Source organism: Meriones unguiculatus, chromosome X (genome assembly GCF_030254825.1).
Source record: "Meriones unguiculatus strain TT.TT164.6M chromosome X, Bangor_MerUng_6.1, whole genome shotgun sequence".
Lineage (NCBI taxonomy): Eukaryota > Metazoa > Chordata > Mammalia > Rodentia > Muridae > Meriones > Meriones unguiculatus.
Window position 1 is genome coordinate 39,338,812 of NC_083369.1, and position 18,630 is coordinate 39,357,441.

Consider the following 18,630-nt stretch of genomic DNA (forward strand, 5'->3'; position numbering starts at 1 on the left):
CTGTCCCTAAGTAAGTGAATGTGTGTCCTTTCAAACTGTGCTTGAGGCAGGGGCCAGAGTTGGGGGGGAGTGTGAGGGGGAGGGGTGCCACATAGCCCAGCCATCTACAAGAAAATTGCTTTCTTTGAAGCTGCCAGGGGGGCAGGAAGCCTGCCCCCTCCCTCCCAGCTGCCTTTCCTCCTTCCTTTGCTCCCTCTCTGCTCCACCAGCCCCCTCCCTCCTTCTCTCCCTCTCCACCCCTCCCTGTTTGTCCCCTCCCTGTCGGCCCGGCCCGCCCAGCCTTTAGCCTCCCTCCCACCGCCTCTGTCTCCCTCTCTCCGCGAACTGCCCAGGAGTGAGCAGCTGCTCCGGTTGGCCCTGCCTGACAGACACACCGACAGCCTGACATCCTAGCCCACCAACTAACCAGCCTGCACCTGGCTGCTTCCCCCTCCCCAGGTAGGGCCTAATCAAGCCTGAAACTGACTCCACTCTCCTCACAAAGACCTCAATCTGCCCTTGCTGTCTTCATTCCTGACTATGCTATCCCCTCAACCAACCCAAAGATGCTGGCAATCCTGTTGTCCCCCACCAGCCCTGCTGCATCTACTACCTCAACCTGTAGTCTTGTGTCTGTACCTCCACTGCCTCCTTACTTCTTTCTTTATCTCCCACGGCATCCACCAAAGGCTCCTGGTTTGTGTCGTTTCAACACCCTTTGGTCTCTATCCCATTTCAGCCTCTTCTCCCCACGCTCTCTCTCTTCCCTGAACTTTATTCCTAGCGTCCTTTCCCTTTCCCTTCTAACCTGTGCTCAGTTGCCAAGCTCACCCATGTTTTCCCTCTCTGCTTCTGGGAGGGTGGGCAGGGAACTCCCCCCTGGGCTACCTCCAGAGCATCACTGAGGCAGGGCTGGATGGCTGGCATGGTAGCTCTACCCACAGCCCTATCCCTTCATAGCAAGGTCCAGGCACAGCCTCCACTCCTGCTAGCCTTGCTTTCCCAGCTCAGCCTTTCTTGGAGGCTTGGCACCTGGCCAGGTCAGGAAGGATGGGGCCAATGCAAAACTCAGCACTGGCACAGTCTCCCCTTGAAGTAGTCTGAGAGACTTGTGCTCCCAGGCACACATCAGGCACCTTGCTCTGATATTCCACACTCACCACTGACTAATGCCCTGCTTCCACCCTCTCTTGGGCAAAGTGTGGGTCCATGGAGCCTCAGCTATAGGGATCCTAGATTGCCTGCCTGGTTACCTCAGTCCTATTTTCAGAACCCTCTCGAGCTGAGATGCACAATGAGCAGAGGGTGGGATGGAGTTAGAAAATGGAGCAATTGTGTCATGTTCTCAGGGACCAACATGGCTTGGGGCCCTGAGGTGCTGTCAAGGGATTCAGGAGAAACAAGAGAGACAGAGTCAATTGGGCATTCGCCACGTCCAGTGAAGGTTGGGGGACTGGAGTACCTTGTCACTGCCCTAGGGGTGGGACCAGGCTCCCATCTGCCCAGAGTAAGAGGTCCAGGACCCTACAAGGTGGAGCTGTAGTGGGGCCAGGCAAAGGAAATTGTCGTTAAGCCAAGGACATAGCACCTGGGTGGCTCTGGTTCCATCCTTAGGAGTTTCTGCCTGTGTTCCCCTCTTGTCTACCAGCTTTCTGCTTTGTAATGACTGGTTCTGAGACTGGTTCTGAAGATGCTCCCTAGGTGCCAACAAGATTCCCAAGGACTGGCATCCAGGCATACAATCAGCTGCCTGTGCCACCCACAGCTTAGAAGAGCTTGTGGGTGGGCAGGGGTACTTTGTGTAGAACATGACTAGCTCTACACCCACCATGACTCCCTCCTGCTCTTCCTCCTTTCCCCTGCTCTCAAGTGCCCCACCCATTTTGTAGTCTGGTCTCCACATCCCAACGGTCTTGGCAGCAGGACTTCTCCATAGTAGGGAGGTAAATTGGTTGTAGGGAGACAACCCAGGGCAGGGTCTCACTCACACCAAGGAATAGAAGCAGTGTGAATGGATGTTCCTGGACACCCAGCCATGGATGGGCCAAAGATTGCAGAGCCCCCTCCAAAGACAAACTAACTGGCTCTGGCTCTGCCTGCTAGGTTCTGGGGCAGTTAGCATCTTTCCTCGCCCCTTCCTGTTCTCCAGGGGACTCCTCCTTTTGTGTATGTGGGGGGGGGAAGGTCAGCATCACATATCACACCTTGGCCACCCACCATGTCCTTTCTTCAAATTTCATGGGGGTGGGGTATGGGGAAGGGAGGGTATGGCTCACACATTCAGATTTCAGAGGATCCTCCGGCCTTCCAGAAAGCAACAGATTCAGGTGTTCTCAGAATAAAGCTAGAGTTTTCCTCTGGGGCTTAAGAACAGGGCTTTCTTTCCTGTCCTCTTCCAGGTCAGTTAAGTCCCTTACCCCACTTTTACAGCCCACAGCCAAAGGCTCCCAGGATATGTCTGGGAATCCAAGTATGTCTCTTCACTCTAATTACCTTCTTCCTTATTGCTCTGAGTATGGGAAGCCCCAGGTGTGACCTTTCCAGCTTTTAGTTGATCTATGGGCTTATAGTTGATCCAGGAACCCAGTCAACCTGGAAAGAATGAAGCTAAGAGGGTCTTGGCCTTTCCAGCTTAATACATAGGGCTGAATCCCACCCTGGCCAGGTTCCTGACAAGTCGTAGAGATCCTGGTATTGGGTAGACAATTCAGGAACCCCTAGACATGGGAAGAAAGGGGGCTCTCTAGGGTCTGGAACCTGTTGCCTTGCTACTCTATTCCTCCAGGAGTGGGGCTTAGGATGACAGACACAGTTGACATCCCAGCCTGACTTTTACCTCACTGTCAGTCCCATGGGAAGAGTTTAGGACAAATTCTCTGAGCCTCTCAGCTTACTAGACACTTATCAAATGTCGAAAGTGTTATGGTCGCCAAGGGTGGGGTAGATAAAGAAATCACTTGAGTCTCCTTTCCTACCATTGAGAAGTGACAACATCTTCCTGTTCTTTGAAAATTCTAGCACATGGTAAGTAGGAGCCCAGACTTTGTTGGGAAGTGGGAGGAGGTAAGTGGACACATGGGTCAGGTGCAAGGGGATGAGGAAACCTGGTACTTCCAACTTACTAAGGTCATTTGCTGTCTGGCTCCTTTCCAGAAGTTTCTCAGTAGGGCAGGGAATGAGGGATAGAAAGTGGTCTCTTGATACACCCAGCACTTCTATGTATCCCAGGCACTTCTGATACCCACATTCAGATAAAGCCCACCCCTAAGACTGTTGGAGAGCTGTATCTGACTACCCAGCTACTCTGTCAGTGCCAGAGCCACAGGTACTAAGAAGTGCTCTGGCCAATGAGACTTGGATTCTGCTAACCTTGTGGCATACAGGAAAGCACACATCTCATCCCTCTGGTTGACACTCAAGTGTTAGGCTGGAGCTAGGTGGCCTTAAAAGGCAGCAGGAAGCAGGCCAGCTGTCAGCTTACCTTCAGAAGAAGGAAAAACAGTGCCTAGGGTCTCCTGTCTCTCATAAATTTCCTCACCTACACAGTCCCAGAAACCCAGTAGAACTTGGTAGAAGGGAGCACCTTGCATTTTTAGCAGTTGAGATAGGATTGTTTAGCAAGGCTCAATGCCTCAGGACAAGGCTGCTGAGACTGCACATGGTGTCTGTTCCTTGGCAGCTGCCAGTCCCACATCTACAGGCAAGCTCCCTGAGGCTGCCAGACCTCAAGCCTTGCCCCTGCCACCCTTGGCCTGGCCTAAATGCCTGGCAGAGCCCTTCCATGTTCTCAGAGACTGCCAGCAAGTCTTGCTTGGCTCTTGCCCAGAGCAATCCTGTGTGGAGAACTACACTGGCTTTCAGAGGGGCAGACAAGGAGGGCCCTATTGGGGTGGTGGCACAAGCTCCAGGAAGCCGTCTTTTCCCTTGTCCACCCCTGTGGTTGTGAAGCTCAGCTCACCATGATGACCACTTTTTTTTTTTTTTTTTTTTTTTTTTTTGCTCTGAGGAGCCCTTGCCCAGCAAGCTCAGAGCTCACTTTGATGGAACATAAGGACATAACCAAAGAGTCCAATGAAGGTAAATTGAGGCCTGGAAGCCTGGGTGGCAGGGGGAAGTGGGATGGGAGGAACTTCCGATAGGACTTACAGGATCTGACACCTTCCTGACTGCAACTTTGCCTATCTTCTCAGTGTGCAGGGATAAGGGATCAGGTTGAGGGAGTTGAAAAATGGAGGCATATAATACTATCTGCAGCACCACCACTATCACTATCACCCTACTTAGTGATTCTCCCCATCCCCTGGCTGTCTGCAGTACCCACTTATAGGCCCAGAATTTTCTAGAAGCCTCTGTCATCCATGGCCCAGCAGCAAGACTGAAAGCTCACTAGTGTGACCAAACCTGGACTCTGTTCAGGCTGAAATAAACTGGGGTCTTGGGAGAAATCAGTTCCTCTTTGTAGGCCTCAGTTCTCTCATCATAAAGTAGCAGTACTTCTGGTACAGGCACCAAGACGGCTTTGATGAAATCCCCTTCTGTGGGCTTTGTGCTTGGCATAACCCCTCCCTTGCAGAATATGGGTACCTAGTCTAGTGCCAGTTTTTGGAGTGAAAATGAAGGCTGTGCTGGGAAAACTACCTGGCCCCTATGCCTCAAGCCTTGAGCCCTGAGCCCTGAAAAGGCATGCAGACTCCATCCTGCCTCTGCATGGGCCTTGAGCCTCCGATCCCAGGTTGAGCCTGGACTGAAATTGACAACAGATTGGTATCTCCCTGTGTTACCCAGGGTCCTGTAGCTCCTTTCTCTGGGTGGAGGAGGCTTGTAATCTGAAGAGGCTATGATGCCCACAGAGGAGCATCATGTCCTCAGTGTCTGAGTGCCAAACAAGTCTTCTACAGGAGGTTCCTATATTGGAAAGGGATGCTCGGTGGAAATTTCCAGGCCACTCTGTAGTTCCAAAGGATCTAGGTTGACTCCATGCAGATGGTCTTTTGTCCAATTGTATCCCCAATCCATGCCATCTTTCCTTGTAGACTCTGGATCCTATAGCTCAGCTGAGCAGAAATTCTAGCCCTGACTCATCTAGCTCCTTCAGAGTAGCAGCTTTGGTAGAGGGGACAGGTAGGTGGGTGGTCAGTGCAGAGGGGTCGGGGCGGTGTCTTACTCCTTCCCTGCCATTCCATCTTGCTCTCTGGCTTCCCTTCAGCCTCTTTTGCCTGGTCTGGGTTGCTCTTCCTCCTCCTCCCAAGCCTTCCAGTCCTTCTGCCCTGGGCAAGATCCTACCCTGTTCTGGAGTCTGCTGGCTGAGGAAGAAATGGTCTTTCTTGCTACCCTGGAGCCAAGACCTTCTGGGGGTGGGGTGGTCCGCTGTGTCTTTCTGGGTCATTTTGGGTAGAAATCTTGAGACTACTTTGAAGGAATGAAGGAGACTGGAAACTCCTCCAGCTGAGTACTACCTGTGACCTCAGGAGTCATCATCATAACCATGTCTGTATAGAAAAAAAGGAATTGAGCAAAGCCTTTGGCTATGCCCCCTACTTTGTTGTGTGACCTTTGAGGACCTTTGAGGAAGGCTGCTCTATTCTCTCCAGGAAGCAGCTCTAACCTCTGTGCAGGCCCTTCTGTCCACTGATATACGATGGGAGCCAGGGAGCCAGGGAAGGCCTTTGAGAACCACTGGGGTTGGGTCTGTCGATGTGGATACTCTCCTCCCCCACTAACCTAGGACTTCCCAAGCAACAATACAGGGTGAGATTTCTTCTGGGACTGACAGGCATTGTATGGGCAGTACTTATGCCTAGGTCTAACCAAACCAGGGTGTTCCAGCCTCCCCCTACCCCAGCATACACACACACACACACACACACACACACACACACACACACACACCTGCTGATGCTGAGGATTTTAAAACAGCAAGCAGTCTGCCCAGCCCCCTTGTCAACTGAGTTCCTTCCACTTTTGCCTCTAGCAGTTGAGCTCAGGAAGGTCTTATTTAGCCCAGATGGAGCCCCAAATATCCCAACTTCGCCACCAAAATGTACCTCATATGACGCCTCCTTAAAATGGGCCTCCTTCAAATCTTCATGAGGCTGGGCTTCCTGTCCACCCATGAACCAGGGCAACCCCAGATATCCAAGCCTGGGAGGCTAGCAAGACCAGCACAGATTCCCTATTTGGCAGATAGAGCAAACAGACCAAAATACCCTGAGCCTTTGCCGTGGAGTTGGGGAAGGAGGGGTAGTAAGAGAGGCAGGGGCTCCAGTCTTGTCCTGAAGTCTAGGCCCTGCTTGGGTGGTTGAATGCAGTTTAAAGAAACAGGAGGTGTGGGTGCTGGGGGCAGGCTCAGGCAGTGCAAAGTCTCCACTCCCACCCCACTGCCTCAGCCTTGGGGGGGCAGGGTATCCAGACAAGTCTGACCCTGCCCTGTTACTCTGGCAGCAGCCTACTCTTCTTGGGATCCTTTCCAGGATGCCATGGCCATGGGCACAGACAAAGAGCAGAGGTAAATGTGGAAGCCCCAAGTTCTGTAGGCTGAGTCCTAGGGAATGAAAGGAAGGAAGATGAGAAGTGCTCATGGCCTTAATTCTCAGGATCCTTGTTTGGTGCTGCCGCAGTACTGGAGACTCTATCTTCCACCTCCCACCTCCCCTCCCTGCCTGCCTGCCCTCTCTCTCTCTTTCCGTTTCCCTTCCCCCCTCTCCCTCCCTTTTCCTCTCCTCCCACTTCATGCCTTGGCCTCTGGACCTTCTTAGAACAACATGGGCACTGTGGAGGGGCTCAGGCAGTGAAGGGGATGACTCATTCATCGCCCAGTTAAACTAATAGCATCTGAATCTTCCAAGCTCACTCTCAGGAGGGATTGGCCAGATGGCCTGTGGGGCTAATAGCTGGGCTTCATCTCAGTCTCCAATTGGCCTTGCTGACCCCCAATCCTCAGACAGTGAGGCAGGATCTGGCTGACTCATTGGGGGAGGAGGGCAGCCTTGAGCTAATTGGGAAGATATTTCATTGCCCAATGAAACCAAGTCCTTCCAGGAAGAGGAGGGGAGTGGAAAGAGGCGCCCTCCTGGCCAGCCAGCACTCCTACCCTGACTGGTGCCTCTTACCCACGCCTCCTCCCTCTGCTGCCTCCTATCCATCCCTGGTGAGGGATGAGCAAACATATGGCCCCCTTCTCTTCTCTCTCTCTCTCTCTCTCTCTCTCTCTCTCTCTCTCTCTCTCTCTCTCCACACACACACACACACACAGCTATCCACTGCTGCTGGGAAGACAGACTGGAGACAGCACAAAAAGGTCCAGATGGTAGTGCTGTTGTTGACCTAAAGCTCTTCTTATTTTTTACTCCCAGGAACATTGGCCATGCGTCCCCTGTGGTTACTCACCTTGCTGCTGGCCCTGAGCCAGGCCCTACCCTTTGAGCAGAAGGGCTTCTGGGACTTCACCTTGGATGATGGGCTGCTCATGATGAATGATGAGGAGGCTTCAGGCTCAGATACCACCTCAGGTGTCCCCGACCTGGACTCTTTCACACCTACTTTCAGTGCCATGTGTCCTTTTGGCTGCCACTGCCACCTGCGGGTTGTTCAATGCTCTGACTTGGGTGAGTCAATAGGCAGTTAGGGTGAGAGTATACAGAGGCCTAGGCCCTGCCTGGGATCCCCTACTAAAAGGGACACATAGGCTTTTCTGTGAGATGGGTGTAGACTGGTAGGAGTGAGAATGGTATGAGTCACCACAGGCTGAGGTGTTAGAATATGAGTATATGAGGGTATCTAGTGTCTGACACATGAAAAGCAACTAGAATATGCAAGCTCTGAAGCTGGCACCTGTTGTCTCAGAGTCTCTATATTTGTACCAGTTTTGCTGTGTGTTTCCATATGCATGTATATGCCCAGCACTTTACACTAGCTGTGACAAACAGACTGGGTGATCCAGGCTTATGCTGGTGATGGTGCTGGCCCCCAGGTCTGAAGACTGTGCCCAAGGAGATCTCACCTGACACCACACTGCTAGACCTGCAGAACAATGACATCTCTGAGCTCCGCAAGGATGACTTCAAAGGCCTTCAGCACCTCTATGTAAGCCTCCTCCTACCTCCTGCCCTTTCCAAGGAAGAGTTTGATGTTCCTGTGCCTGGGGGGGAGGGGTACTCACAAACAGGGCTGGGAACCAATGGAATCCCAAGGTAAGTCAGGAGCTGGCTAGATGGGAACACCCAAGACCATGGGTTATCAGTGTGGGTGCAAGACAAAATCCCTTCAGTTAGTCCCCTTTATGACTGAAAGCTTTGCATTTTATTGGCTCCTCTGTACAACAAACAAAGCTATATTCTCTTATAGCTCTTAGAGAAACTGCCTGGCAGAATATGCTAGGCAGTAATGGCATTCCCAGGGCAGCTTGGAGATAACCTCAGCTCATTGCCGTACACTCTGCTCACCAACACAGACTGGCCTCCTTGAGACTAAATAGGTTCAGATGTCTCTCAAGCGTCATCATTAGCAAGTTCAGGAGGCAGAGGAAAGGGGAGGTGGAGTGGGGGGGGCTGGGATGCTCACCTTGGATGTCTGCTCCGCCTTAGGCCCTGGTCCTGGTAAACAATAAGATCTCCAAGATCCATGAGAAGGCCTTTAGCCCTCTGCGGAAGCTGCAGAAACTCTACATCTCCAAGAACCACCTGGTGGAGATCCCTCCCAACCTGCCCAGCTCCCTGGTAGAGCTACGCATCCATGACAACCGTATCCGAAAAGTACCCAAGGGCGTGTTCAGCGGGCTCCGAAACATGAATTGCATTGGTGAGAGTAGTCTGTACCTTGGCATCAGGCATAAAGGAGACAGGTAGAGGAGATTTCTTCCAGCCAGGACAGCTGGGTTCTGGACTGTCCTGTGCAGTCATGGAGAAGCCCTGTGTGACTCAGAATGTTCCAGATGGTTGTTTCAGGACATGATGAGGGAGACTGGGGTGGCTACAAAGGCTCAGTTCAAGAAAAAATCTCAGACATAGTATAAAAGAAGACCAGTATGTTTCTGGAAAAAAATTGAGTTATCATTGTGGGTAAAGGGAAGGTATAGGACACAGAAACACTGGACTGATAGAGAGAAGAGAGAAGGGCAATGCATCACCACAGCAGCAGGAATTGGGTGGCTTTCTGTAAGCCCTGACTTTATTTCTGGGTCTCCACACTTTCTTCTTGTTTCCCAGATCCTGGAGTCCAAGAACAGTTCCAAAGCCCTTGAGCTAGGCTTCTTGAACAGCTGGAGTTTGTATTTAGTTAGCTGGGCAAATTCATAAGCTTCTTTTTAAGGAGGTGGGAAGACCCAGTGATCAGCAAAGCTCTAGTCCAGAAAAGAAAAGGCTCTCGTGGTATATGGGACAACACTGACCGGCTCCCGGGCTGACAACGCTTCTCTCCTAGAGATGGGTGGAAATCCCTTGGAGAACAGTGGCTTTGAACCAGGAGCCTTTGATGGCCTGAAGCTCAACTACCTTCGCATCTCAGAGGCCAAGCTCACTGGCATCCCCAAAGGTAGGAAAGTGTCAATACCTGACCTCCAGGAGCACTGATGGGGGTTTGCCCTCTGTGCTTAAGCAGGGCCTTCCTCTTGGAGCAGAGAGCAGGCCTTCTACCTGCCCCAGACCCTGCACTTACCTCCCAGCATGCTCTCTTCTGGGTAGATCTCCCTGAGACCCTGAATGAACTTCACCTGGACCACAACAAAATCCAGGCTATTGAGTTGGAGGACCTACTTCGCTACTCCAAGCTGTACAGGTGGGGCTGGGGTAGCCCTTGGGGGCTGCAGGGAACCATTAGCCAATAGGGCAGTTTATGGGGTGGCACCCAAGTCCTCTATCCCAGAGTTCTAGTCTCCTCCAACCTCTGATAGCCTCTCATTCATCTATCTTCAGGCTTGGCTTAGGCCACAACCAGATCCGGATGATTGAGAATGGGAGCCTGAGTTTTCTGCCTACCCTGAGGGAACTTCACTTGGACAATAATAAGCTGTCCCGGGTACCCGCTGGCCTGCCAGACCTCAAGCTCCTCCAGGTAAGAGCTGGCTCTCTAAGAGTGGGTGGGGTTGTGGCACCAACCTCTTAACTGCCTGGATCCCCTTGACCTCTCTTTTACAGGGGCCCAGGGTAGAGAGCAGAACAGGGACCTAGATTCTCCTCTGGGTGTCATGCCCTTATCCAAACCTCACTGGAACAGTGCCCACTCCCTCTTTGCAGGGAGGCAGTGCTAACTCCCATTTGTGGGTTATCTGAGGAAGAGGAGTCTTCCTCCCTGACTTAACTTCCAACCACATGGGCAAACTAAGTCTTTTCTAACCTTATTTTGAACCTCGAATTTTATCTCAGCTCCATTCATAACGGAAGAAAACACATTCACCCTCCCCTAGAGCCACACAAGCCAATGCCAGGCTGAGACCACCCTCTAGTGGCCAGTAACCTTTCTAACACCAGTGAGCTCCTAATGTAAGGCACTGTATTTCCTACATAGATACCATGTCAGGATCAATGTTTCCTACGGCCTCAATTTACCAAACACAGTCCCTACCCCACCCATCCCAACTCACCACTTGATTATACCCTTTACATGAGCTCCTCATCCTGACCTTTGTCTAGCCAAACACCAATGCCCTAATCACAGACAATATCCACTAACATACTTGGGTATGTCCTCCTTTCAACTGTGGGAAAAATCACCAAGTGGCCTTCAAAGGATGACCATGAAATGACACTAAGAAGTGACTGACGGCATCTAATATGGAGGCAGGCTTGACCCTGCTTACTACATCTATCCTCCATCTTGTCCACAACTTACAGCACCTGCCCAGGTTGGGACAGCTTGGGATGGGTGGTCTATGGCACTGAACCCTAACAAAAAGCCTGCATCTGCTCTACCCCCAGGTGGTCTATCTGCATTCCAACAACATCACCAAGGTGGGAATCAACGACTTCTGCCCCATGGGCTTCGGAGTCAAGAGGGCCTACTATAATGGCATCAGCCTCTTTAACAACCCTGTGCCTTACTGGGAAGTGCAGCCAGCCACCTTCCGCTGCGTCACTGACCACCTGGCCATCCAGTTTGGAAATTATAAGAAGTAGAGGCAGTGGTGGCCACCATGGTGGCCTTGGTGAGAGTCTCCGAAGGAACATAGCCTGATGTTCCACAGGGGAAGGGGAAGCAAAGAAGCAAAGCCCCAAAGACAACACCTTTGTTCCCCAACATTAACTTCCTGCTCCACCACAGCCTCTCCCTGGCTCCCCAGCATGCACATATACACATGGCCTTGCCCCCTCATCCATTCCCCTCAGCTTTTGAGATTTAACACTCACTCATATTGTCCACTCAAGGATTCTCTATTAATCTTTTTTCTTGTTCATCCTGAAATTCAGATTTCTGTGGCAGGAGGGGTAGCAAAGGTAGACACAGAACACTGCCACAGCTACTGTTCCATCCAGGCATATTTTATTCCTCTTCCTCACCCATGTCTGATTTCTAGCTCTCCTGGTCCTTTCCTGCTGCCCTTGGCAGCCACCACCTGGCTCTACTAACTCCTGGATCAGTCTCTCTTTCCAAGCCTGTTATGCTTCCTGGCATGTCTCTTCCTTCTGGGGTTGTAGATTTGTCCCCTGCCGTCTCTCTGGACCCAGTTCATCTCTCTCTCTCTCTCTCATCCACTCTTTGTCTCTGTATTTCTCTGCATCTATCTCAGTCTTCTCTGGCTATTTCTGTTTCTGTCTGTCTGTCTGTATGTATGTATGTCTCTCTCTCTCTCTTACACACACACACACACACACACACAGACACACACACACACACTGACTGTCTGCCCCAGGCTGCTTTCTGCTTCACAGGTCTCTGGCCAGTCCCTGCACAAAAAAATCTGGGGCAACTATCTCCATGATTGCCCTGCCCATCACTTGATCCCCAGCCCTGGAGGAAGCTGGAAGGTGGAGGCCCAGAATCCTGTCTACACTATCCAGGAAAGGGGCCATACTTTGTTATCAAGATGGGGAGCAGGAAGCTTCCCAGCCCCTGGAAAGGCTCAGCAGGCCACCAGAGCCCCCAGTTTTCATTGACCCCTGCCCTTTACCCAAGATGGCTAGGTCCCCCTCCCTCACCCCTGGGTCCCTTCTGTGGGAGAAGTTGGTTGGTAATCAGTTGTATCCAGCAGGAGGGAGTGCTGCTTATGAGGTCAGTTGTCTTTCAATTAAAGAAACACTGTGCAATACGACTCTGTGTGCCACTTCCCTGGGACATCACTGGGAATCAAGAGGAGAGAAGAGGTGAAACAAGGGCCTCCTCAGTCCACCTCAAAGGCTTTGCATTTCCATGCTCACCTTCTATCATTTGTGCTTCCTCTTTGTTGTTGTACTTGGCCTCAGAAGAAGGACCTCCTTACCCTCAGTTCCAGAGCTATAAAAACACATCCCAAGTGACCACATGGGCCCAGGCCCTGTCTGATTTCCCCTCCTTTTTTGGTTCTTCCATTGCCTCAACTGTTCTTAAGCTGAACCCAAAACTCAGGCCACACCTGAGGTGCCATCTGCCCTCCCAGAGTGGAGCATTTGCAAAATACCTGCTGGCTATGGAATATCAACCTAAGTCTCACTCCCTTCAGGATGGGAGCATCAATAACCAAGCAGAGAGAGTCCTGTCTGCCTGTCTAGATGGAATTCAGAGAAAAGCGTAATACTAGAATCCTGTTGCAGTCTGGGCTATGACCAGTACCTGGAAAGGGCAGAGAGGAGGAGCCCTTGGCATTAGGCAGCATATTGGTACAGCTACTTGGGCCAGCCAGCTTTCCCACCCAGCACCCCACAGATCTCTGAGAGCTGAGAGCAGGCTGTAGCTGAATCCTGAGGGAGACTCTAGTTTGGGTCCAGTGGGGACACTAGCTTCTCCCAAAAGGAACAGACCTCCAGAGGGCTGAAGTTGGCTTGAACTAAGACCAAGGCCTCCTGCTCAAGTCATAAGAACTGGGGCTTCCCTATGCAGTGGCAGCCAGCCAGCAAAAATAGAGCAGCCAAGGCCAGTATGAGTGACAGGCCAGAAGGGTGCACCCAGAGACATTGCTTGTGGATTCTCCCACACAGCCATATCCTCCTGGCCTGGTAACCAGGGCATCCAGTGTCTGTCCCCAGGTTTCTCCTTTTTTGGGGGTGGGAGGTGCTACTCAGTGTGGTGGCCCAGCGATAGAATGTCACCCAGCAGCATCATAGCACTATTCTGGGGCATGTGCTCCACAGCCTGGCAATCTCTGCTGAGCTGGGCAGACACAGGGCAAGGGCACTGGCCAAGAGCCAGGAGTCAGGGCCTCAGTCCTGTTCTTATGCTGGTGGGAAGGAGGGGCAGGCAGCAATGAGCCCTCATAGAAACAGAAAGATGAAACCCTCAGTGTGTTTCTCTAGGGGCTGTTCTTGGGGGCAGGATTCACTTCAACAGATCCTCCATAGCCCCACTGCACTCCACCCCCAATTTCTCTCTGGCTGTTCACTTTTTTTTTTTCAGTTGGCTCTCTCATTTCAGGAAAGTTTACAAACCTATCCTCTTCAGGTCTCAAATCAGGTACCCAGTAGGTCAGTGCCACCACCACCAGCTCAAGGGACAAATATTATATAGGTCTTAAGTTCAGAGAAAAGATTCCACAGACAGCTCCACACTATCTAGACCAAAGGCTTCAAGGCCCCAGGCAGGAGCCCATGAGACTAGTAGGTCACAGTTACGGGTGGACTCATCTTATAGCACTTGGTCTCGGCTACAAGGATAAAGTCCTCTGCCTCAGGACTGGAGACATGGCTCAGCAATTATGAGCATTTGCTGTTTTTGCAGAAGACCCAGGTTTGGTTCCCAGCACCCACATTGGGTAGCTCACAACTAGAAGATCCAAATTTCCTCTTTTGGGCACCAAATGCCCTCCTGTGTAGACATCAGGCTTGCACATGCTGCACATATATATACTTGGGCACATACACATAAAATAAGAATAAATATATCCTCATATATATTTAAATTGTTCAACCTCACTCTACTATTGAGTGCGTTTCAAATTATTAGGAAATAATGAATTGAAAAAAAAATCACCAGGTGAAACTAGGTGTGGAGGTTGCACTCTCTAATCCTAGCACTTGACAGGTAGAAGCAAGAGAATAAGGAGTTCAAGAGTGACCTTGGCCACATGAGACTTGGTCTCAAAAAAAGCTCACAGTTACATTCAAATAGTCCCTGGAACCCAGCAGTCTCCCCTACTTTCATTTTCATTGGGTTGGAAAGTAGGGTTATATCCTGGGCACTGGCTTTGGCTGTGATTCTGCAGAGCATAGAGGACAAGTTCCAGCCCACCATTTGCTTGAGTATGAGTTCCTGGACAGACTTTGAATAAAGAATGAAAGGAAGAGCATATTGCAGGGTCATGGCACCAAAGCAGCCTGATGTACTAAGCAGGGAACAGTGTGGTAAGGGGGAAAGAGCTGTGAGCACCAGAGCTACCAAAGGCAGTGGACATGTTCATATGGAGCTCAAAGCACAGACCACCTGGGCAGCCATCAGACTGTTGAGCATTCACATGTGCACACATGAACGTACTGAGACAAAAATACAGAGATGCACACACAAACACACAAGCTTGTGCATGAGCATGCATGAATATGTGCAAATATATGAGCACACATGTACAGAGAGAAACACATACACATAGATACAAATTAACACATACAAAAGTGTTACAAGCATATACAAGCATATACATGGTCCATGGTCTCTGGCACATATGTACACACAAGCCTGTATATGAAGACTTCTATGCTTAATGTGCATAGAAACTTAGGTAAATACACGATGTCTACAAACATGAACACATGAACATACATCAAGCAAACATATACCTACACGGGTATGCCCATTCATGCACTACAGAGAACCTCATAGACACGTGAGCACATAGAAGTACATACATATATGCATAGTTATGTATGTCATTGGAAACAACTGTTCTATAAACAGGGTAGTTGCCAAGGCGTAGCCTTTGAGAGGCATGCAGCTGGGAAAAGGGATTGTTTTCTGAGCACTTACTACAGGTCAGGTGCCTTATGCATTTAGTGGGTCCCAGCTGGAGCCTAAGCCAAATCCACTGCTTAGGTTTAAACAAGTCAGATCTTGTAGAAGGGGCAATTGGCCAGGCATCCTGGCCCAAGAGCTAGATGGAAACAAGGGCCCTGGGGAGAAAATCCCTCCTTAAGAGTCTGAGGGGAGGGAAGAAGGTGAAGGGCCTAGGAGTTGGGGCAGGAGGGCTGCTCTGAGAGTGTGGACTGTAAGGTCTCCCCATGGTAGAGGTCTTGTTTCCCTTGGCTTCTGAGGGACACACATACCTTGTGAACCCAAAGAATCCAAGGTAGCATCATGCTGAAGAGCCCCAGTGTCCCCTGCATAAGGGGTGACACTGCATAAGGGGTGAAGGGGAATACAACACACACACACACACACACACACACACACACACACGCACACACACACAGCTAACCAGAGCTTTCCAGAAGTTCCAAGTGTGCAATCTGGAATCTACTGAGGCCAAGCAGGCTAGGAAGTTGCAGGTATGCAATGAACACTCCTTTAATCCTTTGAAAGTTGAGGTTTATGATTATCCTGGGACGTTTATGACAACTTTTTGGAGATGACAAAATACACCATAACTTGTTCTTTGTGGTTTAGGGGTTATGTTGGCAGAGAGGTACTCTTTGATGAGGTCCAGGAGAATGCATCTTGCCTCTTGCAGCTCCTGGTGACTCCTGGTGCTCCTTGTCTGTGGCTACTTCACTGAAACTTTGCAGTCCATGGTCTCTGGCTCTATGTGCATGGGAAATTCTTCTCTGCCTCTGTCTTAGAAAGACACTCTCATCGCACACAGGGCCTGCCTAAAGAACCAGAGAGCATCTTCTCAGCCCACCATCATTCATTTAATCACATCTGCATAGACCCCATTTTCAAATAAAGCCCATTCCAGATATGGGAATTAGCCAGGAGGACTAAAGGTTGACACTGACCCTGAAGCCTTGGAAAGGAGCTATAGTATCAGCCAGAAAAGAGCAGAGATGAAAGGAGGAATAAATCAGGACCCACCAGAGGGACAAGGCATCTGGGTCCAACCAAGAAACTGCCACCCCAGAGGAGCCTGTGACAGCCACAACAAGTGGAAGAAGGGAATTTGAACAGGCAAAGGGCATGGCCTAGAGTTCAACGTAAGCAAGGTGGGAAGCCATAGGGTAGAGAGGGGTGCTTTGGTGGCAGTGACAGAGAATGGACTGAGGTCTCAGGAAAATGAGAGCTGCTGAGCACAAGGAGGCCAAGCAGGAAGGTATACAGCTGGCTGCTTCCTACAGGTTTCTTAAGCAAAACTGACTTTTTTTGAGGTTGCCCAAGAGTAACCATGAACAACACAAGAGAGGACCAAGATTAGATCCTGGAGTGGCAGGACCAGACACAGCGTGGGTAAGGGAAGAACCAAGAGGAAAAGACAGAAACAGGAAGGGAGCAGAGCATCTGCTTAGCGGCTGTCCCTATCATGGACATCTCTGGATCTAGCTCCCTAAGGATTCCTAGTGCAGCGAACTGGGCCAGGGCTTGGTGGAAGGAGGAACTTTCTAGCAAAGGCCACTAACAGCAGGTTCCCCCCTCTTCTCACTCTAGAGCCAGGGCCTTCAGCACTGGCACAGAAGGACAGTGACATCAAAGATCTCAATACACTGGGCAGGGCCGCAAAGGGGACTTCTTCAGTGACCTCCCCCCACTCCCCACGAGCCTCTGCTTGTTTATGGAGAATGTGGGGTGGTCAAAGAAGAACAACTGGAAAGTGGCCAGCTCTGGCGCCTGCAGCCCAGAGTTACTCTTCAGGGAAGTGAGGGATGGTTCCACTTTTAGTCCCCATATTCTAGGCAGTGGAAGTCATGGGGAGTACCAAGAGGCTCTCAAGTGTACCCAGTCCCTAAGGCACCAGCTGCTAATTGCAAGCATGCCCAAGTTCCAGGATAGCCATGGAGCCTCTAGCAGAACTACAGCCAATGGCAGTGTGCTGGGGGTTTGCGAGCTTTCACATGAAAGATAACCAGTGCCCAGGGAAAGCCACCATCGTTGCAAGAGGAAAAAAGTGTAGGGGAGGGGGTGCACTGTAGTGTGTGACCAAACAGGTGAACAGGAGTGTCAGAAAACGTGAATGAGCATGAGTGTGAAAAGAAACTAAGTGCTCATGTGTGAATGTGTGTGTGTGTGTGAGAAAGAGAGAGAGAGAGAGGGGGATAAACTCTGTGTGTGTGTGACAGTATATGTCGTTGGATATCAATAAGTATGTATGGGTGACTGTATGCAGGCCAGCTCATGTAAGTGTGAGAAAATATGTGTAAACGACCTTCTGTGAGAGTAAGTGAGCATGTGACTCTGTGTAGCACATGAGTCTGTGAATGTAGGTATCCATGAACCTGTGAGTGGTGCTTAACTAGTGTGTGGGGTGTGAGGGAGCGTGTGTGTGAGTTTGGAGAACATGAGGTTGTGTGGGTGCACTTGTGAGGATAGGTGTTGGATGAATGCAGCACTCGGTAAGCTTACAAGTATGCATGTTGGGTGACTGCCGTGTAACGGAACCCTTGAACGCACCTGTCAGGGGAGTGTAGGTAGGCGGAGAGCAAGTGAGTGTGCACTTGAATGTATGTGTCAAGTGATTGTGGGCTGGGGGTGGCGTGTGAGTGTGCGTGGTCGTGAATGTGGGTGGACTTAATATATGAGGGCAGGCAGTTGACTGAGCGTGGGATGGGGATGGGGATGGGGATGTGACTGTACCTGTCGGCGACGATGGGTGGGTGTGAATGTGTATGTTAAGTGTGGGTAGGAGTGAACAAGTGAGTGTGTAGGTTCAGTGGGGGGGGAGGCAGATACATAAGGATGTGTGTCGGGTGAAAGTAGGGTATGGGCGAGCATGTGATTCTGTATGTTGGTGAATGTGTATGTTGGGTGACTGTGGGTTGGGCTAAGCACAGGAGCGTGTGTTTTGGTGAGTGTGGGTGTGTGTGAAGCAGGAAGCATATATGTTGAGTGAGTGTGTGGGTAAGCACATGAATGAGCATGTTGGGTATGGGGTGGGTGTGAAGATGAGTGCTCATAATGGGTGAGTATGAAGTGGCTGTGTGAGTATGCACGCTGCTGAGTGTGGACTGGGTGTAAATGTGGGAGTGTTCACATTGTCTGAGTGTGGGTGGCTGTATGGGTGTGCATGGGGGTGTGCAAATGGTCTGCCTGTGCTGAGGAGTGCCAGTATCAGTCTTGGCTTTATAGGACACCAGGTCCCACTGGTTTTCCCCCAGAACTAGCTGCTTACTGTGGGGGAGGGGCTGGCAATAGGGGTATGATCTCTGGCCCAGGGTGAGACCGCAGCAAGGCAGTCTTTGTTCTTTAAATGGGTGTCTTACATGGTGGCAGAGCCTCAAAATAATAATAATAATAATAATAATAATAATAATAATAATAATAATAAATTTTTAAAAAGCCTTCTTTGAGCCCCGGGGCACATTATGTCATCCTGTCATCCTCAGTTAATGGTTTCCCCATATCCCTTATCCCAACTATCTGAGCACTCACTGCCTACCAACTGCTCCCTTTCAG

The 18,630-nt window shown here is 50.6% G+C and overlaps 1 protein-coding gene across 1 annotated transcript; it reads left to right on the top strand.

Annotated features, from left to right (window-relative positions):
* The first annotated feature begins 280 nt into the window (after window positions 1-280).
* Window positions 281-12,220, top strand: Bgn (biglycan). The gene is made up of 8 exons (XM_021627954.2): window positions 281-438; window positions 7,332-7,583; window positions 7,949-8,061; window positions 8,562-8,775; window positions 9,397-9,507; window positions 9,657-9,750; window positions 9,888-10,026; window positions 10,890-12,220. Exons 2-8 carry the CDS (start codon window positions 7,343-7,345, stop codon window positions 11,085-11,087), a joined length of 1,110 nt encoding a protein of 369 aa, XP_021483629.1. The 5' UTR covers window positions 281-438; window positions 7,332-7,342; the 3' UTR covers window positions 11,088-12,220.
* The last annotated feature ends 6,410 nt before the right edge of the window (window positions 12,221-18,630 follow it).